At 37.2% G+C, this 22274-nt stretch overlaps 1 protein-coding gene across 1 annotated transcript in view; it reads left to right on the top strand.

Moving 5' to 3' along the window:
- Nucleotides 1–22274, top strand: part of LOC148955107 (uncharacterized) — an 85358-nt gene that overhangs the window by 50007 nt on the left and 13077 nt on the right. The window contains exons 2-3 of the mRNA XM_089108061.1: nucleotides 15559–15781; nucleotides 20706–20863. Coding sequence (XP_088964187.1) covers nucleotides 15559–15781; nucleotides 20706–20863 — 381 coding nt within the window. The remainder of the gene's footprint in view (nucleotides 1–15558; nucleotides 15782–20705; nucleotides 20864–22274) is intronic.

Raw genomic sequence — 22274 nt, 5'->3', positions numbered from 1 at the left:
GCCTCCTTCTTAACAAATAGATCGCAAGTTGTCAAATACCAAAATCATTATTCAAATCCCCTCCCTGTCCACAATGGCATACCCCAAGGTACTCTCCTAGGTCCCCTGCTTTTTTCAGTAATGATCAACAGCTTCGCAAAGGAATTTCCTGACCGATGAAAATTTGTAGATGACCTAACGGTTGTTGAAACTTGCTTCAGAAATTTAATTAGCAACCCTATGAGTATCCTTAATGAAATTGGAGACGATGCCTTAGACTTGGACATGACAGTAATCGCCTCTAATCCTGTAATAATGTCGATTTGTTTCATCAAATCCTCATCCTGTTTTCTCAATCATATCCCTCCTAATATTTCCGTGTCCACTTTTATAATAGTTGGCATCACAATTTTTTCAAATCTAAAGTGGGGTATCCACGTTAAAGACATCATCCATAGAGCTACTGTGTCTATCGCCCTCCTTAAGCTCCTAAATAAATTCAGCGTCCCCCCTTCCCACTGCTTAAGAATTTACACGTCTTTTGTCCGCCCGCATCTAGAATATGCTTGTCCAGTTTGGCACCCTGGTATCTCTCGCGAAGAATCGGAAAAAATCGAATCCATTCAAAAAAGGGCTTGGCGAATAATTTTCAAAGAAGGCAAGGTGCCATACTCTCTGCTCCTAAAAAAAGCTAGTCTGAAAACCCTGGAGCAAAGGAGGGTTTCGTTGTGCCTCCGTTTTGCGAAAAATGCCATAACAAACCCTCGGACGGCAAGTATTATCCCCAAACGTCACTCCCCATCCAGATTACAGCCGCCTCGAGCTGTTTCTGAGCCCATCCCTGCTTTGTCCCCCATTCTCTACGTTACTTCCAGATACGGAAGAACTTTTGTCCCCTTCATTACAGAAATAATGAATAAAATGTCTCAATAGTTTCATTTTTTCCCCTCTTTTTTGTTTATTAGCTGATGGTACTGCACAGGTTCTTGCACTCATTTGCTTGCCCCCCCTCTCTTTTTTAGTTCCTTCTGTATTTTTTTATATTTTATTTTTCTTTCTTTTTACGTTTTTTTTTTGTCCTCCCTCCCCTCTTTCTTGACCAGTTTTTATTGTTTTTAACTTTTTTATTGACTTACTGTAGTTGATTTATTGACAGTTTCTTAGTATCCCTTTTAATTTAAATGTATTTATGTCTCGCTCTTTTTTGTGTGTATTTTTGCTTATTCCCGTTTTTTTTTTTTTTTTTTTTTTTTTTTTTTTTTTTTATGACCGTTCTAATTCTTTTTCTGATTTGTGTTTGTTTAAGTTTAGTTTGACCAATTTTTATCTTTTTAATTGACTTTTTACAGTTTTAATTATTGACTTTTAAATGATTGTTCATTATGATTTTTCTATTTCGTTGTTGTTCTTTGCATTTTTGCCAGTTTAGTGCAATCATTTATATTGTCGACTCCAAAGTCCGAATTCGGCCCTTTGTGGGCTTGTGATAGTGGTCTTTTTGAAATAAATATCTTATCTATCTAGTTGCCCTTTGATCACTTTTGACTCTTAAAAAGAGAACTGAAATTTCATTTTCCAATCAAATGAGCCTTCTCCAAAGTTCATAGAACTACCCCATCCATAAAAACCTTATATGTCCCTGGGCATAACTTGCAACCCTTGCCATGGGCTCTGTGTGGCTGTGCTAACCTGGAGGCAAACTTATATGATCTTTGAACTATTTTGAAAAAAAAAATCACCCCTGGGCTCTGCGGGTTTGTGTGAACCCTGGAGGCATGGTTATATGATTTTTGGACTATTTTGAATAAAATGGCAATCTCAAAATTTCAATCGGATTTATTTCGGAAAAAGAGGTTGTGGCGAGGGCTAGTTGTCCTCCAATCACTTTTGACTCTTATAAAGGGCCCTAGAGCTTCCGATTTCTAATTTAATGAATCCACTTTGAAGTTTACTCAACCGCCCCTTCAATAAAAAACCTCATATGTTAATAATGGGCAACTAGCATAACCTATAGCCCTAGCCGTGAGGGTTGTGTGTGTGGGGGTGCCATCCCCAAGGAAATAAGTACTGGACCTTTAACCTATGCTGAACAAAATGGTTATATAAAAATTTTGATAAGTTGTGTTTTAGGAATGATTAGTGTTAGGGGGTGCTTGTTGCCCTCGAATATTTTTTTTACCTTTAATAATGGCACTAGAAATTTCAATTTCCAATGAAATGAGCTTTTTTTTAAGTTTCTACAACCCCTTCTATACGAGGTGCCTCGGTAAAAAAGTAAATAATACATTTTGCCCACATTGCTCTTTACTTAGGCAGGACTATTCTGCTGCTGTAACTGAGAAGGCCCTAGATCCAAGGACTAGAATTTCTCGGATTCAAGAAAACTATTTGTCAAGCGTTTTCCACTTTCAATATATATTTACATTTAGGAACATTAAAGTTAGCTGTATAAATTTACTTGTAACTTTAAAAAAATATTAAACGTAAATATTAAAAAAAGGATTTATGGCCTTTTACCTTACTGTCCTGCACTACGGATACATTTCTAAAAGCCTTAGTTCCCATCAAAGGAGTCAAGGCTGTTTATGTTCAAATTTTTCCAGGCTAGAAGACAATTATCAATTTATTAATACCACACTCTATTTGTTTAATAATAATTGAATAACAGAAAAACAGATCAGTTTAATAATTTAGTAAGACGGGAAATACTAACAGCGAAGGAATATTGTTCCTGAGCCATATTAGTTATGTCACAGGAAACCAAAATATTCTTTTACTCAAAGCTATTGATTAAGTTCTGCTCATCTGACTCTGGAGGGTTCATTTAGTACCATCAACGGTTGATTGGCACGAGTGGATATGATTTCTCAACGATCTCTTTCTTCTTTCTTTATTGAAACCACGGACCTTGTCTCTTGTTTTTGGTGCCAGGAACTTCTTTAAATATTCTTCTTGTAAAATGTTCATAGTCTTGACACTAGCACCTTTATATCAGTGGCGCAAATTCACGAAAATGTAGGAGGGGGCAAGGGTTTTTTTTCGATTTTTTTTCCAATGAAGATGCCAAAAAAACAACATTGAGCAAACATACCTAAAACAGGGGGTAGCGCCGACTTCGCTGCTTGGCAAAATCGTCGAATAATCTATTCAAATCCAGTTTCTTTACCTCCTTTTATTCAACGCTATTATCATGAGATCACTGAGTCTTTCGTTTCCCATCGTCGATCCAGATAGTCCTTCACATGCCCTAAATTTGAGAAGAATCGTTCTTTGCTTGCAGTGGTCACAGGCAAAGTAGCAACTAGCTTCATCAGTTTTAGCACTGCAGAATATGCAACTAGGAGGTCGGTTAAGATTTCGATAGCTCGAAGAAAATCCATTTTTGAAATATCACTTTTTGACAGATACAGCTTTGCAAGAGAAACCTGGAATCATAATTACCCTTTCCACTTTCGAAAATTCGAGAAAATTGGAAATGGAGGGGTCGAAGGCTGATAACACGTCAAACAGAGGCATATTTTGCATGGAAAGTTGGTCCATCTCGCTCTTGTAACGGTTTATTACCTCAAACTACAGAAATTTACCGGAGTCTGATTGAGCTGGCTGACTGGTATTGTGTTTACCGGTTGTTGAGTTTGAAAGAAAGTATTTGAGACGAATGGAAATGGCTTGACTTCTCCTGCTTCGAGCACTGGTTTTAGATTGTGGAGATTTCGATTCCTGGATATCTTGTAAAGCCAAGAATTCGGATATGTTTGGTCGAAGTTGTTCCATTCGTTATCATTTCTCAGATTTTAGAGTGTCTCATATATCCCAGAGATCATTACAAGTGCCTAATAAATCAACACAGTTTCGGATAGAAGTTGCTCTGATAAACAATTTAGAATGACTAATACTTTTTCTATTATGTGCACAAGTTGAGACAAAAGAGGCAGAGTTGATTTTGTCCAGTGGTCCTCTTGCTTCACATGCTGCCTTGCCGTTGGAACTATCAGAGACTACGGCAAGCACAGTAACAATACAAACAAATCTGTCCTTCAGCTTCAAAGTAGAGCGGACTGCATAAGACAACCGAGTCTTAACGGTCCTCTCAAGCTCCAAGACTTTTTGACCGCTAATACGCTGGAATTCTACAACTAGTTCTTGCCGAGTATTGCTGCATGATATAAATGGGTAAAGTGTTTGCACCATAGAGAAAAATTCCGAAAGTTCGCTGATATTTTTCGGAGGTCAGTCAAAATCAAGTTTAATCTGTGGGCGTGACAGTGTACATAAACTGTATGAGGCAACTTCTCCCTAAATTTTGCTTTGAAATCCATTAAATCTCCCACTCATAACGGATGTGCCGTCATAACATTGGGCAATAAATCGCATCAAATCTACACCAAGCTTTTCTATAGTTTCACAAATCGAGGTGGATAAGCTCTCGGCGTCTAATTTGTGCATGTGATAGCAGCCGATTGGTCGTTTCACTACTTTTCCATTAGATATATACCTGAGTAGTATCGCTAATTGTTCTTTTCTAGAAATATCTTTTGTCTTGTCGACAAGAATAGCAAAGTAATTAGCTGATTTTACTTCTGAAATAATGTCTTGGCGCAAGGCATTTCCAAGGCATTTACGTCATTATGCTAGTGATGACTGCAATAGTGACCATATCGGCGCTGTAGCTTGGCCTTCAGGTTTTCATCGCCTTTAGATATTTCCTGTATCAATTCAATCAAGTAACCTCAGTTTGCAGATGTTTCTGATTCATCATGACCCCTCAAAGCAAGACCCTGGCGGCCAAGAAAGCAATTAGGTGCTTTAACTAAATAATTGATACCTAAGGCCTTCTTGAATCAAATATTTGTTCTCTAAACAGAGTTAGGGCCTATAAAAACTATGCTTTAACTTGCTTATTTATGAGAGTTGGGCATTAAATTTTTAAAGAGATTTGCACCTTTCAGCATAGATTCATAATCTAAAACACAAAAAAACCTATTAAAAAAAAACTGAAGTTTAGGTCTTTTAATTTATAAGGGTAGTATCACGCCGTTTATGATATATGCAATGTACCCTTAAATTTATCAGAAACAAATAAAATGAAGATGAGTTGGCTAAACATCTAGATCCCTCTGTTTCTTTGCTATCAAGTATAGGCTATATGAATAGAATATTCAGGTATCACTTTATACAGCTCATCAGTCTTCGCTAGTGGGGTTTGGTAGGAACTTCCTTTATGAGGCCAATTATGGCCAGGACACCCCAAAAAGGTAAACTGATTTGCACAATTTTTGATTACCTCATTCTTGATGATGGCTATTTTCATTCACCCTATTATCACTTGCACATTCCTCTCTATAGTGGACCAAAAACATAGTTTGTTGCATCCTCAAATGCATCAGAAGCAAATAATAGGTAGGCCTTCACCAACCAGGGAAAGAATCCAACCCTTCATCGCCAAAGATGATCATGGTATAAGAAGGTATTTAGCCAAAATTTGTATTGGCTTTTGAGCTACGTGCGTATTTATGATTATTTTAAAGATGTTTTCAGAATATTCAAGATTTCATTGAAAAAAAAAAACTGCAATTAAGGTTTGTAACCCCCTCCCCTCTCAAAAAAATCATTAACTTTGAAAACATATCACCTTTGAAAAAATGGTTTAGTAGTGTATTTACTAGCTACAGTAATAGTAAAGTCTCCTGTAAATTGGCTAAAACTTTATAAAACCGATTTAAAGCCTAAATCATGAGCCAGGAAAATCTTTTAAAGTTTTTAAACTTTCATATCTTCCCTCCAGTGGTGTATTTAGGATTTCTGTCCGGAGAGGGTCCACTCGTTAAAATCTATCAGGAGTCCAGAAGCTTTCCAGTAACTAAGTATATTACTGTGATAGTCTCCTTTTTGAGCTTATTTATTGTTGTGCTACTGAAAAAAAAAAAACCTTTTTTGCATGCAGAGCAATGGTCTACATAGTGCAGGTACCGACCTTTTGATTCTTTGGCTTTGGCCGGGAGTCCATTGCGTGGTTTGGGGCAAATCATCTGACATTTCCCATGCTTTTCCCCATATTTCCTTACTAAAAAAAGATAAAATAATCAGCTAAATTAACCAAATTGATGAGCTTTAATCTTTCTAATTTTTGAATCAGATACGAAACAACATAATCTCTATAGATACTTTTTGTATTTTAACCCGTCTTGATTTAATCCCAGAGTCGTCTAGAACATCGTTAATATTCACCTGGGTGTCACAATTGATATACATGTTTGTGAAACCATTCAACCTCCCCTCTCCTGTCTGATTTTGGAGGTATGTTTTAAGCCGCTTCATCATGCTCAATGAACGTTCGGCCGATGCCGTCGTGACAGGGAGGGCGGAGACTGTAACCAAGAGTGAATGCACATTTGGAAAAAGTCCATTGTTGGACACGCTAAGAGTTTTGTAAAATTTGTGAGAACAATGAGACTTGCCTATAGACCTCCATACGATTTGCGAGACAGTCAGCTCAGCAAGGAGGCTAATCTCTGAGGAACAGAACTATTCATAGTTTTGAGCTTCGTCAAAACATTGGCTAATACAGCATCAACAATATAGCGAGGTAGCAGAAGTTGGGTTTGAAATTTTGTGGCTTGGTAGTTACGGAATCTGATTTGAGTTCCTCACATGGCTGCTTGAGATATGGAGAAAAGACAAAGTCCTTCTAAAAAGAGAAGCATCATAGGCAGCGCTAGTACTTCATATCGAAGGAGTTGTCGTATAAACTTCGAAAAGGGCTCATTCGATTGGAAATTGGAGTGGCTAGTGCCCTTTTTAATAGTCGGAAGTGATTGGAGGGCAACTAGCCCCCCCCCCCACGCCCATCATTCCCTCAAACACATCCAATCACAATTTTGAGATATCCATTTATTTCAGCGTAGTTAATTTCCAGATAGAAAATATGTTTTTGAGGAGGACACTCCCCCACAGCCCTCAGGGCAAGGGTTTTAATCTATGCCCTGGGGGCAAATAAGGTTTTTATGGAAGGCGCTGTCGTACAAACTTCAAAACAGGCTCATTCGATTGGAAATTCGAAGGGATAATACCCTTTTTAATAGTCGAAAGTGATTGGACGGCAACAAGCCCCCCCCCCCCCTCACGCCCATCATTCCCCAAAACACATTCAGTCAAAATTCTGAGATAGCTATTCTGTTCAGCGTAGTTGATTTCCAGATAGAAAATATGTTTTTGAGGCGGACACTCCCCCAGAGCCCTCAGGGCAAAGGGTTTTAAGTTGTGCCCTGGAGGTATATATGGTTTTTATAGAAGGTGTTAACGTAGAAACTTCGAACAGGATCATTCGATTAAAAATTCAAAGGGAAAGTACCCTTTTCAATATTCGAATGTGACTAATGAACAAATAGCCCACCCCACACCCTTCATTCCCCCATGCACACCCAATCAAAATTTTGATATCGTAAATGTGTTCAGAGTAGTTGTCGTCTTGACTGAAAATATGTTTTTGGGTAAAACACTTCCCAGACAACCTCAGAACAAGGGTTTTAAGCTCTGCCATTGGGGTATGTAAGGTTTTTATAGGAGGTTTTGTCGTAGAAACTTCAAAAGGGGCTCATTCGATTGGAAATTCAAAGGTTAGTGCCCTTTTTGGTAGTCGAAAGTGATTGGAGAGCGACTAACGCCCCTCTCACGCCCACCATTTTCCCAAACACATCCAATAAAGATTTTGAGATAGCTATTTTGTTCCATGCAGTTCAAAGTTCAGGAAATTATACCTTTGAGCAGGACACTCCCCCCACAGTCTTCAGGGCAAGGGTTATAAGTTATTTCCTGGGGGCATATAAGGCTTTTACTGAAATCTTTGTCGTAGAAACATGAAAAAGCGCTCCTTCGAATGGAAATTCAAAGGGATAGTGCCCTTTTTAATAGTCGAAAGTGATTTGAAGGAAACTAACCCCCCTCTCACGCACATCTTTTCTCCACATGCATCCAATCAATATTTTCGATAGCCATTTTATTCAACGTAGTTTAAAGTTTTGGAAATTAGGTCTTTAAGGATGACAACCCCCTCCCCCCCACAGTCCTCAGGGCAAGGGTTGTAAGTTATGCTCTGGGGGCGTATAATGCTTTTATTGAAAGCGTAGAAACTTGAAAAGGGCTTTTTTAAGTGGAAATTGAAAGGGCTAGTGCCCTTTTTAATAGTTGAAAGTGATTAGAGAGCAACTAAAGCCCCACTTAAGCCCACCCTTTTCCCCAGCACATCCAATCAAAATTTAGAAATATCCGTTTTATTCAACGTAGTTTAAAGTTATTGACATAAGGTCTTTTGCGATGATAACCCAACCAAAGCCCTCAGTGCAAGGGCACTAAGTTATGGCATGGGGGCATATAAAGTTTATATAGAAAGTTGTTGTATAAATTTCAAAAAGGGCTCATTTGATTGGAAATTGAAATTCCCCTTTTTAATAATCCAAAGTGAGTAGAGTAATTAACCCCCCTCTTACGCCCACCATTTCTCCAAAAACATTCAATCAAAGTTTAGAGATAGCTATTTTGTTCAACGTAGTTGAAAGTTCGAGAAATTATGTATTTAAGGATGACAAACTACCCCATAGCCCCCAGGGAAAAGGTTGTAAGTTCTGTCCTGGGGTTATATGAGGTTTTATATGGATAGAGTTGTGGTAAAACTTCAAAAGAGGTTTATTCAATTCGACATTGAGAGTGTTGGTACCCTTTGTCATAGTCGAAAGGGATTGGAGGGTAAATAACACCCTCTCACGCCCACCATTCCTCCGAACACATCCAATCAAAGTTTAGAGATAGCTATTTTGTTCAACGTAGTTGAAAGTTCTGGAAATTATCTATTTAAGGATGACAACCCCCCCCCCCCCCAGAGCCCCAAGGGCAAAGGTTTTAAGTTCTGCCCTGGGGGCAATAAGGTTTTTATGGATAGAGTTGTCGTAAAACTTCAAAAGGGGCTCATTCAATTTGAAATTGAGAGGGCTAGTGCCCTTTGTAATAGTCGAAAGTGATTGGAGGGTAAATAACCCCCTCTCACGCCCACCATTCCTCCAAACACATCCAATCAAAATTTTCAGATAGCTATTTTGCTCAACGTAGTAGAATGTTCTGGGAAATCGGGTCTTTGAGAATGACAACGCCCCCCCCCCCCCAGCACTCACGGCAAGGGTTTTAAGTTATGCCCTGGGGGCATATAAGATTTTTATTGAAAGTTATGTTCGTAGAAACTTCAAAAGGGCTCTTTTGATTGGAAATTGAAAGGGCTAGGTCCATTTTTAATAGTTAAAAGTGATTGAAGAGCGACTAACACCCCTTCCACGCCCACCATTTCTCCAAACATATCCAATCAAAATTTTTAGATAGCCATTTTGCTCCACGCAGTTTAAAGTTCAGGAAATTATACCTTTGATCAGGATACTCCCCCCACAGTCTTCAGGGCAAGGGTTATAAGTTATGCCCTGGGGGCATACAAGTTTTTATTGAAATCTTATAAAATACGTAAAATATTGAAAAGAATAGTCTTCATTCTTTGGGCTGACTAAACGAATCTGGAGAAGAACCCTCGAAGAATACAAGATGCAAAACCCTGACGAAAACTCAGTCCGAAAGGAGGTGTTTTCAAAGCTATTGAAGCTCCTCTGGGATGAGCTGGCGCAGGATGACAATGTCAACCTTCAAAATGGGTTCACGGCATGCTTTAACAGAAAGCGTTGCATCGAAAAGATTCCCAATAGGCAATCAAATGACGAAATCTTTGAGGCAGTTGGTGATTCTGTCATAACTTCCTTTGAAAAAAGGCGGTTTGTCACTGTTGGTACTGTGTCGCGTAAGCGAACAAAGCTTAACAAGGCTCCCGGAAAATCACTAGCTGAATCGAGCGACAGAGAAGATGAAGATCTTGAGGATTCAAGGACGAGTGAAGTGAAATCTGGCAAAGTTAAAATGAAGCCGAATAAAGGAAAGGGAGCTGGAAAAAAGTTACGAGAAGTCCTGAATCTTGACTGCTCATCTGACGACGCATCAGACAATTTGCCAGAAAAACTGTGCGACGATTCCAGTGAACTTAGTTGGGATGAAGGCCAGAACAGTGAACATGAGGGTGGTAACAATTCTACTTTTAAGAAGGACTCAGGTCTCCCAATTAAACTGTCTGACTTCTATGCTGTGTTCTAGGAGAAAGATTTCTACATTGGACGAACAGAAGACTTACCAGATGAGGGGATGGTGAAGTTCAAATTTATGGAACGTGTGAGCAATGCTGACTTCAGTTACAACTGGCCTAAGAAAGGTGATGTCAGTGTTGTTGAAGAAAGACAGGTTTTCGCTGGACCACTCGTTCGAAAAGGACATGACACCTTCCAAATTGCAGGGCACCGTGAAGTTACAAAGTCATACAAAAAACTTTGCAAAGAACACAAATTCTAGCCCCCAGTTTTCCGGGATTTTTCTGCAGGTTCTGTTTTTTGACATAATCTTAGTCTAATTTTCGGTATTTCTTTTTAATTTTGTTCAATATAAGTGATTTTGTTTTACATTGAATCTTAGAGGAAAAAGTTTGTAAATAAGTGGTTGTTCAAACTTACCGAAAGCATGGCCAACTTTGAACAAATTAGGAAACATGAACAGTACATAAAATTACATAACGTCGTTCAAAGTTGGACGAAGTGTGGGTAACTTTGAACACCATTTAAAAAAAAAAAATAGAAAAAATCCCTAACGTCCACCCTCTTCAGCGGTCAGAAATACATATGGAAATGTGTTTCTAGGTTTTTATGTTACCATTTACAAAATTTATTGCGAAATAAAGGAAAAAAAAGGTACTTTTAGTTCAAAGTCACCCCGTTTAATGCCCTTTTTAATAGTCGAAAGTGATTGGAGGACAACTAGTCCCCCTCCCACGCCCACCTTCCCATTTGCCCATTATGTTTAAAAACTAAATGTTGCCTTAAGATTAAATCAAAATGCACTATGTTAATGCTAATTCCCAATAAGGTATCTCAGCAGTATCCTAATAAGGCAATTTATTGCGAAATAAAGGAAAAAAAAGGTACTTTGAGTTCAAAGTACCTTCAGTACTTTCAGTTCAATGCCCTTTTTAATAGTCGAAAGTGATTGGAGGACAACTAGTCCCCCTCCCACGCCCACCTTCCCATTTGCCCATTATGTTTGAAAACTAAATGTTGCCTTAAGATTAAATTAAAATGCTCTGTGTTAATGCTAATTCCCAATAAGGCATCTCTGTAGTATCCCAAGAACGACTGAGAGTATTATGTTCAAACTTTCGGGGCTACTTCTATTCTTAAAATTTAACCAAATTAAAATAGCGTAAGTGTATCCAAGCTATCAAAGAAAGTAAACAGATTTTTTTTTGCGAATGGTATCAGTTTTTCTATTTCAGGTTAACAAAAGGAGGTATGAAACTAAATTAAACACTACTATTTGTGTCCCGATTTTTAAAAGGGTGTATGTTGTTAAAAATCGTTGAAAACTTTTCTCCAGTTTACAAATAACAGGCCCAAAGCGAACAGAAATTGCAATAAATAACCGTGTCAAACTCAAAACGAGCAGAAATTAACATGAGTAGGGCTCAAAACCCCTATGCCTTCCCAAGGCCAGAACATAATTTGCACTTTACTGAAAAAATACAAATGAATGTGAATTGTTAGTTCAATATCTATATACTGATATTTAGTAACCAAAATGTTAATATTATTTGATTTATTAAAGTTATGAAAGTAAAAACATTTATATTTTTTTCAGTAAGTGCAAATTTTGTTCTGGCCTTGGGAAGGCATAGGGGTTTTAAGCCCTACTCATGTTAATTTCTGCTCGTTTTGAGTTTGACTCGGTTATTTATTGTAATTTCTGTTCGTTTTGGGTTTCATTTATTTATCGATGCTGATTTGTGGTAGTTTCACGCTTGGTAGATTATTTGATTTTATTTTTGCTCATTTTTGGTTTAATGGAGATTTTTACTTTTCTTTGAAAAACTTATTTTGTGGAAAAAGTTTTTTTTAATTAATCTAAAGAAGAGAATGACCTAAGATTGTTTATGGGTATTACGGCAAGTGTCCCAACATTATTAGATGTTTTGGATGCTTTTCAATAAGTAGAATGAAAATCCGCTTCCACTTGTACTTTTAATGCAAACTTCCATAGATTGATATTCTCACAGCAGGTAAGAAGATCCAAGTTTACCTTCTGCACACAAATGTATGTTGAAAGTAGAACCGAACTTACTTTTTCAACAAGAATCAGAGAGAAAGTGAAGCTAAACTTGATTATGGCTGCTACTAAGGAGTTGGCTTTCGCCATTAGACCTGATTCAGACTGGTTGAGCAAAAAAGCTTTTGCTTTTTGTAACCGGCAGAAAGGATGGCAGTGCAAAAGCTGATGAGTTAGTTCGTTTGAGCGAAGGAAAAAAACAACGACTTTTTGCGAGCGCCCATGTATTATTTGAATTAAATTCAGTCTGGAGGTCTTAACTTGTGCAAGGTTTAAACAATGTGAAATACAATGCATGTAAATTTCAAGTTGATACTGCTTTCATATCACTGCTTGAGCGCCCTTGTACAAACTGGACATGTTTCTACTTTCATCAAAGCCAATTCCAGCTGATTTGTTCATGTCTAATCTGAACTCTATCCAAAGTATACGACAAAGATGATATATAAATACAAACGTCAAGTCATATGAATATTGTTATCACACCTACCGTTACTAGCTTATTTTATCATGATTGAAGAATATGAGAAGAACAGCTGGTCCTTTTGAAGTTATGTCACTCGTTTCATTGGCCCTTATAAAAAAAAAACTTCACAGTCTTTGTTCTATTCAAAATTGTTTCACAAATGCCATTGTCCCGACTATCGATGATATCGTTTTGCACTAGAGGAGATATATATTTTACATTTTAGTAAATTATTTGAAATGCTACTACAATTTTGACCTTCACAGCTACATAATAGTCAGCCATGTTTCATATTTCATTTGATTCCCCTGCTAATTCCAAGAGGAGATATGCGAACTCCCCTCAGAGTCCCTTTTCTCCTTTCTTTGCAGGCCTTAAGAGAAATGGTTTGGTTAAAAAAAACGGAGGAATGAACCAAGGTCTCAGAAGATACGAGAAAAAAAAAAAAACGAAAACGACAATCTGTTTTGCCTGCCGTGACTCATGAACATTCCTCTTCCTTATTCAACAAGGATTCTATGGTACATATTGTTGGTGAAATCGGGCAACAATCAAGCTGGTTAATTTTTTTATTTTTGAGTCATGAGATTAGTAAGTTGGTAGTTATAAAGTAGCCACCATAACTCTAGTTCTTATATTTGTCTTCATTTTTCAGCGTATTTCTCAAGAAATTGGACAGACCTCCTCTTTCTAATTATTTTTAATTCGATGCTATGCCGCTATGATAGAGTTGATATGCCACTGCTATGCCGCATAGCTTCTCTGATAGAGTTTGGGACTTACAGTGGCTGCTTTATAGCTATAAAGGGTTTAATAGTTTCTGAACTTCTCTAAGGTATTAAGGAAAGTTATTGTATTACCAATGTTAGGATTTACGAGTGAACTATTCAATTAGAATATGAAGTGAAATAAGGTAGTTAAACCACCATTGAGGTTGTTATGTAGGCCAGCAATATTGACAGTGATTATAGATCTAAACCCAATAAAAAACTGATTTGGATAATTAGCGTCAATACAATGCTGTTATAAGGCTAATCTGTTTCATTCTGAATGTCCAGCCTCCTAAACAACTAGAACAATAGGAGTCAAAACACCATCTTCATCAACTACATGCACTCTTTTTGAAAAAAGAAAAGAAAAAAGAGGTTGTTGACAGTTTCGTTTCGTAATTATGATATCTTAAGTAAGTTCGTAAGTTTATTAATCCACATTCATGAACAAATCAATAAATTAAACAACACTTTCACGCTGGAGAAAACCTATGAAGGTTTGCGATCGCGCGAAAGTCCACGTAACTACTTACTTATTAACTCAACTATTTACATTAACCTCGACTATTAAATTAAAACTATTATAAATAAACCAAAAATAGATAAACTATAACCTATATATATAAAAAATAATTAAAAAAAAATATAGGCAAATAAATAAATAACTGAATATATCTGACAATATATTTTCTTTTTTAAGTTTCTCTGAGTTGCTTTTTCTTTCATTTTCTTTTTAGATATCAGTGAGTCACGTCGAGTCAAATACTAAAAACGAAGCTTATGCAGCTTTCAAGCTAAATGGGCAGAATAAGATATATAATATTTCAAAAATAAAACAAGAATGATTTACTCAGAATGAACAGATGTAACGCATAATAAACAGAAACAAAATGAATAACTGAGTAAAAAAAACACACAAACAAGCGTAGGACTACTGTCTTCTTAAGCCCACTAAAAGCTATCGTGTTATTTGTGCTTTCTGAGAACTTTTTTGTATTTCAGATAGGGATTTTCTTAAATCTCATAACATCAACAGCAACAAAAAAGCAATTCTCAATGCTGTTAAAGATTTTACTAATAAGACTGGGTTACCACTTCCTTGAAGCCTCTAAGAGGCGTATGTAAATGCGTTTTACTGAATAATGTATGTATTATGAACATTTTTCTTAATATATAAAATATCAACAGCCAGAGAAAGATGAAAATCATACTGTTAATCAAATTTTCAATAAATATATTATTTTTAGAATTATCATATTTATGACTTTCAATTTAATTTTACTATTTCAAAAGAAACCTTTTCCTATAATTTTTGTTCTGTTTTGATTCCATTATACTACTATAATCTTGTAAAAAGTATAGGAAATTGATATATAAATAAAAATTTCAAAACGAATTTTGATAGTTCAAATCCTTTTCGAGGGACGCGCTTCATATTAATGTTAAATTTTGTGCTATACTTAAGATATGATACAATAAGAAGGGAGGTGTAGCTTCGGAACGACAATATTGTGGACTTACTCTATATATATTCCTTGAAATAAAAAGAGAATGAAGCGTATCTCCCACCCAGTACCTCCCTGGATGTTTATCCGATGTTACTGACAGTTAAAACATTTGGCCTCAAAATATACTTTTTAAGACTTCAGGCCTCCCAACCCCACCCATAGACAACGGGACTATTCTTAAAAATTTAGACGAGGGGAGGATCTTTTTCCAAAATTTTTCTAAAAAGTGTTTTATAAAATCTCGGTGGGGGGGGGGGGGATTTTTGTTTACGGCTATGTTTTCAATGAAAATACAGAAAAAGGTATTTTTCAAAATATAGGGGGGGGGGGCAATATAATCTAGGGAATAATTGCTCCCCCCCCCATCGGTACTCCGAAAGTCTTCCACTTTGACATCCATTAACCTCTTCTCCCCCTGCCCTGCCAATGTTTGTTGCGCAACTATACACCACTGTAGGTAAGTTATGAAGCCTAAAATGAATCAATCCAGTCAAATAAAACTTGAAAATAATTATGTACAGTATATAGCTGAATGGAATTCGAGAGGCATAGGTAAGATGTCTACCAGGCTCATATTTGGGTTGAATAACTTTTTCTCATGTTTCAGCCGAAGTGACCGACTTGGAAGCTTCAAGCGTAACAAACTTTTCGCTGATTGTGAACCCTCAACCAGGAACTCGATCAATGCATTTCATATCTAAAGTAGAAACACTGAATGTTAAAGGAATACTTGGTGACTCTTTAAACTTGACATGTCGTGTTGCCGGATTGAAAAATCCATCCTCGTTAGAAGTAACACACTACTGGAATACTCCTGAGCTAACTGAAAAGTAAGAAATATTCTTTAGAATAAGAAAATATATGTCCTAGCCCATTTAGAAATTACAAGATGTATTAAAGCAAGATCCATTATCATAAGAAGTATTGATAAAATTTTACTTGAAAAATTTTAATAAGTCACGTTAAATTTCCTCATAACGGTATTATACTTCACTTTTATTTTTATTTTTAAGTGATGCGTTGAAGCAGAGGCATATCGTACTGGAACATATACACTTTAATCCAAAACCAGCAAAAAGTGCATAATGAACACTTGATTTTATAGGCCTGTAGATACTAGTAAAATAGCTGGTTTCCAAGGCCGTATCCAGGGGGAGGAGGTTACCCGGTTTGAACCCCCCCCCCCGAAATTTTTTACCGAGTCGAAAATAAGTCGAAAATTAGCAAAACCTAGGTAAAAATAAGTAAAATTAGTCGAAAACTGAGTCGAAAATTAGTAACCCCCCCCCCCCCCGAACAAAAATCCTGTATCCGCCCTTGCTGGCTTCACTGGTTTTTTGTCGCTTCCATCTTCTTATTCGCGACCTTTGGCCCATGCAGCCATAGCTTCGCACCTTCTCCCTCTGTATGCTATGCTTTCGCGTAATCTTATTGCCGGAATTAGATTTCGGGCTGTATCTGAACTCCTTCTTCCTTTCTGGTTGACAACAACCACTTTGAGATGACTAAAATATTGTTACCAAAAGAAAAAGCTGATGGTTTTCGAACAAAATGCGAAACGAGAAATTGCTGTAAATTTCAATTGCCATATCTGAATGCTTCATGCAGAAAATATGAGCAGTTATAAAGATGGCTGGAAACTTGTCAGATTTAGAATTTGACTGTATTTAGCCGAATTTTAATCTAATAATGAAAATAGACATACTCTGTAACAATCCAAAGAAAACCTTAAAAAATGAAGATGAGGTGTCATATTAACAAGCATGCCAGGGCATATTGTGGAGGCCTTAGCTCTAGAGGGGAGGGAGGCAGTGCTATTCTATATTATCAAGGGCCCTCCTTACTTCTAGAACTTGATACACAGGACATAATCTTTTATACATAGCTTTCTGGATCAAACCAGGGTTAGATTCCTGGTGTTGTACATTACCTTTTCTAGCAGGGTAATCCATCCTGCTAGCATCCACGATCTGTCATCCAAAAGTGATCTTTGGATTATAGATTGTTGATAAGTAACCCTGTTTGAAAAATGTCTGGTCAATGTAATGCTATGCAAAGACTCAAAACCTATTTCCGTTCTTTAAACAAATCCTTGGGTTCCTGATAGAATCTCTAATGCGGAATTAAAAGACGAAAGTCAGAATTTCAGATTAGCTGCAGTTTTTGCATTAACATTCTTTTCTTTCAAATTTTAATGCCATCGTCTCTGCCTCAATCTGATACAAACTCCCTAGTGGGAATTATTTTCACTTTTCTAGTTTCGAAAAAAACGATTGACGTCCTATCGATTTGCAAACTTTTCCCTAGAATTTTCACTAAGATTCTCTAACACAGAGATCTCATCCACATAGTTTTATTTTGAATATCCTAAGTGCTCTATTGCATCAAGTTTGGAATTAGGCTTTGTCATTAGTTTTGACATGGTTAGAAAACACCCAGCGAAGTTTTGGGCCTTTTCTTCTGATTCAAAAAATGTATCCACTAAAAATATTCCAAAGTATAGTAAAGAGCCTTATGAATTGGGTACTAAACCTGGCCCGACACTCTGGGCAGGCGGGCGAGCCGTGTTAGGCTTTGGACTGGACGCTTATTTGTCAGCCTTTCCAAGTGACTTAAAGGTCATGTGTCAATTCTAAAATTTGGTCAACCTGCCTGAGACTCTATGCGGGCGTGTCTCTGCAAAAACTATCACAGAAGTATTTGTCCAATTTGAGAGTCATAGCTACTCCCGCCGTTTGCCCAAGCCGTTTACCAAAACACTTGGAAAACTATAGGTTTCCGCGTTCGCCTGCAAGTCCAGGGGACTTTTTGGTCATATGTCAATCCTAAAACAAAGCAGTTTATGATGCCTGACGCTCTAAGCAGGTAAACTTATTAGGCTTAGGTCACTTGTTCGCCTGTGAGTCCAAGCAAATTCAGTCCCTCGTTTTGTATACAAGTCCTGTCGAAATTGTGCGTCACGAGTCAACCCAAAAATCTTGATCACCCCTAAAGTTTCATGACTATTTATCTTAGTTCTGCTATAAGATGGATGGATGGATGATATAGTATCTATCAACAAGTGAAAATGACATCATTTTTGTGCATCTATCAACTTCCTTTCAAATGAGCCCTTAAATATCTTTCTATGATGCGTCAGCGACCCGCTGCTGACAAAAAAAAGAAAGCCCGCGATGACGGAAAAAGAAAGCAAGAACAAAAAAAGGAGACACATCGCTGCTTCCCATGTGGAAAAGTGATTGTCCTTGATACTTAATATCTACTACTACTGCTACTAACAACTCACCGCACCACCAAGCCGCCTGAGGCCAACACAGCAGCGCACGCTCCTCCTCCATCCCAATTTATTTAAAGCCTCCCTTTTTACACCCTCCCAGGAGGTTCCCATTTCCTTTAAATCTTTCTTAATAGCATCCTCCTACCCCAGATGAGGACGACCTGCTTTCCGTTTAGCCCTAGACGGTTAGCCGAAAAGAACAGTCCTCGGTAATCATGTCATCCTTCATCCGCATAAAGTGCCTTAGCCATCTCAATCTTTCTTTCATTATAGCCCTAGAAAGCGGGATTGAACCACATTTTTCGTACAGCCTACTGTTTGAAATACAGTCAGTCAGCCGGGTACCCAGAACAGTCCGTAAGCCATTTCTCTGGAAAGCATCTAGCAAATCTTCATCCGCTTTTCGGAGTACCCATGCTTCAGAGCCATATTTGACCACTGTCATCACTGTAGCTTCTAATATTCTAATCTTGGTTTGGAGACTTATCTTCCTATTCTTCCAAACTTTTTTAACTGTGAGAAAACACCCTGAGCCTTCCCTATTCTAATTTTAATATCTTCACTGCTCCCATCATCTTTACTAATAATACTACCAAGGTAAGTGAAGCTGTCCACTTGATTGATCTTTTTGTTACCCAATGTCGCCTTTTCATCTTCACTTATTCCTAGCCTTAGCGACTTAGTCATCTTAACATTAATTTTCAAACCTATTCTAGCACCCTGAACTCGTAAAACCTCTAAAAGTTTGTTCATTTTGCTCACACTTTCATCTAGGGTGCTTAAATGATAAGCATAATCTAAGTCCAGGAGACTTTTTCCTCCCCATTTTATTCCGTGGTCTCCCATTGCATTTCCTGTGCTCCTTAAGACAAAGTCCATCAAAATAATCCATATAAAGGGGGATAGAACACAACTCCGATACTTAATATCGGGGTCTGTAATTCCCCTCAATGTTTTTGGTTGTGGTAATTCCAATGGTACAGTTTTCATTTTAATCTAACACCATTTTTGGGGGGTTTCAGCCTTTTCTTAGGAAATTCCCATAAATTTATTTCCGCGACAAGCTGTAATCATTAATATTGATCGAAATAGTAGTTACTATTCCCGAATTAGATTCAAATTCCAATTTTTCTTCACTTGATAGTTTTTTTTCAGAACATGTTTTTGAATTCATGGCTAGTATGGGATAGGGCTCGTTCTTTACTAGGTTGCCGCTGAGGGGGCAACAGTGATTATCTTTTGTAAATTTTGGGTGTGGTATCTTTAAAAGAATAGTTGTTTAAGAATTAGTATTGTAAATTCAAAAGTTTAATCACATTTTTGCTATAATTTATTTGTGGAATTCTGATATTTCATACAGGAAAATCTTCGAAAATATGTTGCGGTATGATTGCAAGTCTGAATAAAACATGTTTAAATATTAGTACTTATCTTAAAAATATATTAAAAAAGTTTTCTAAAAATATAATTTTTGTTTTTCGAGAAAGACAAGTAGGCTACTCGAAACTCGCTAAAAAAAAACCTTTAAAAAATATTGCGATAACTCTGTTTAGTAGAAAAATTATAGTATTTTTTTTTTAATCCAGTGTAAAAAGTTTCACTAGAAGCCTAGTAATTCTAGATCTCAAAATTAAATCGCTACCTAAAAGATTAGCCTACCACTTGATATGCCTTTTAATGTTCTTTCTAAACATTATAAACCCCTTAAGGGCGTCCTTCCAATCAACGGCGTCCCGGTTCAATCCTGGGTGTATCAACGAAATTTCAAATATATAACAGTTAATCAATAATTTTTGAGCCGCCCTAGCCGAGAGGTTAGAGCGCTAGACTTGAAATCCTTTGTCCGCGAGGACAAGGGCTCGTGTCCAGGTGTCGGTAGTTATTTAGTTTTGAACGGGAATTAGCGGTGTGACTCTAAGCTCGGCCAGTGTGACCCAACCCTAAATGGGTACCTACCACCTGGAGGGATGTGGGGGGGGGGAGCACGAGAAGTGTCGGATGATTCACCTCCAACCACGCATTGCACATCCGGTTGAAGGTGGAGAATCAGGACATTGGTACTTGCGTTAAGCAGACCATTGGTCAGCATGCAAAAATGTTTTTTTTTTCTTAAGTCCAATTTTGAGCCGTTTAACTGACACGACCCAATTATATCCCCTAGTGTAAATAGTGTAAGCAAGGTTACACCTATCTACTCGTTTGTTTCGACTCTTACGGGATCCTATCGAAAGCCTTGTTAGAGAGAATTAAAACATAGACCTGTAAAAATCGATAACACGATCCAAGCACGAAGGCATGAATGTAGTTTTGGGCGAAGGATAAAAAAAAAAAAAATATTTTACTTGATAGTTTGAATGAGAATTGCCCAGAAATTCTGGGAGACTTGTGATATTGAGCGGGGTGGGTCCCGAGCCCCACTTGTGTATGTTTCTCTCGCTATCACATAAATTTGCTTCAACTCCTCTTATTTGTTTCAGGGACATTCAAATCAAAAGAATTCAAAGTAGTGATGGGCAACTGCTCTTTCTAAGCATTCCAAAGATTTCTAATGCTCATTCTGGTCCTTATGTTTGCTGGGCTCATATTGGCGAGACAACTAAAACACGAAAAGTTAACTTAGTTGTTCAGCCAGTTGGTAAGTGGTTAGTACTACCGTGTTAGATTAAAAGATGGATCTGAAGAAGCTCAAACTGAAAGTAGCTCAAACTAAGAGAAGAAGAAGCTCAAACTAAAAGTTGCTCAAACTAACCCGTTCACTTGCGGGGTTAGTCACGATTAAGGCTCCAGGCGTGGTGAGAGTGAAACATGAGATTAGGCGACACTTGTACAGATGTAAAAGGTCTCAAATGGACAAGATGGTTATATCATCGGATTGACTAGTTTCATATGTGTCCATACACCGAGGCTGAATTATGACACTATTTAAATTTTTTCTTTGAGAGTGATCTCAACGAGTTTAAACAGTAGAAAAGTTCTCCTGTTTTTTGCAGCATTACAAAAATTTTTAAGTTTTTTTTTTCAGTCTAAAAAATTGCCAAATAAATTTCAAAGTGTAAGTTGCTACATAGGTACACCTGAATCTCAGCTGTCAGATGATAACAAAATTGCCCCCTTATATTGAAAGATTAAAACCATGGAGCTGCAAAACAAACAACATATTACAAACTGCCAAGAGGGCATTAGCCTTCAAGTACCATGTGCATAAAAATGGCCCCCGGACCCGTCTTAGGTCAGTTCATATCTGAAAATTGCGATACTCCCAAGATTTTTCTTCTAGCATTTTATTCTTATTAAATTTTCTGGAGAGTATCACATTTTCGTCAGTGTTGCCATGTTAAACCGTGAATATAAAAAAGCAAAACCAACTTGTCAAATTTGGCAACGCTTTCTATCAATCGAAGTTCAAACATTATAAATCTGTATGTTTTCAAAGACAACCACACCTTCAGGGGAACTCGAAGGAAATTTATGATTCATCGCATATTTATGTTATTTTTACTAGATTGTTATTCACGGTTCTTTTTTTTATTTGAAGCTTATTAGAAGCAATAACTCCTTAACTGTATATAGAAGTTTGTTGTTTTTTTATTTCGACTCTTACGGGTCGATTCTCACTTTATTGAGCTTTCTCGAGAAACAAGTTTGTTCATATACATACACCCTGAAGAAGTGGATCTGACGTAAATCTGACTCCTAAGGACTGTAACTCTTTCCTCTGGCTAAAAAATTTAACCACTTAAAGTAAAGACAAGCACATTTTAATCAAACAATCAGGATTCTGTGGTATAATTGAACAGTACTAAGATTGATATTTAAGTAAATCACGCACAAAAAAAAATTATTTGTTCAAGAAACAAGTTTAGTTGAGTCCTTAAGTGGTTATCGTATTCAAATTTAATAAGACTTCCACGCCTTAACATGTGTCTCGGGCCATGCACTTGCTTAACCATTTAAGTTCAGCGGGACATACCGAGACCTGAGGGCGAAATTGATTTATTCCGTTAGACCCAACATTTTTTAGATAAGATTGTCAACTAACCTAATTT

This window comes from Artemia sp. Qi Xiang Cuo, chromosome 2 (genome assembly GCF_049724085.1).
Source record: "Artemia sp. Qi Xiang Cuo chromosome 2, ASM4972408v1, whole genome shotgun sequence".
Taxonomy (NCBI): domain Eukaryota; kingdom Metazoa; phylum Arthropoda; class Branchiopoda; order Anostraca; family Artemiidae; genus Artemia; species Artemia sp. Qi Xiang Cuo.
This window is presented reverse-complemented; position numbering and strand designations above follow the sequence as displayed.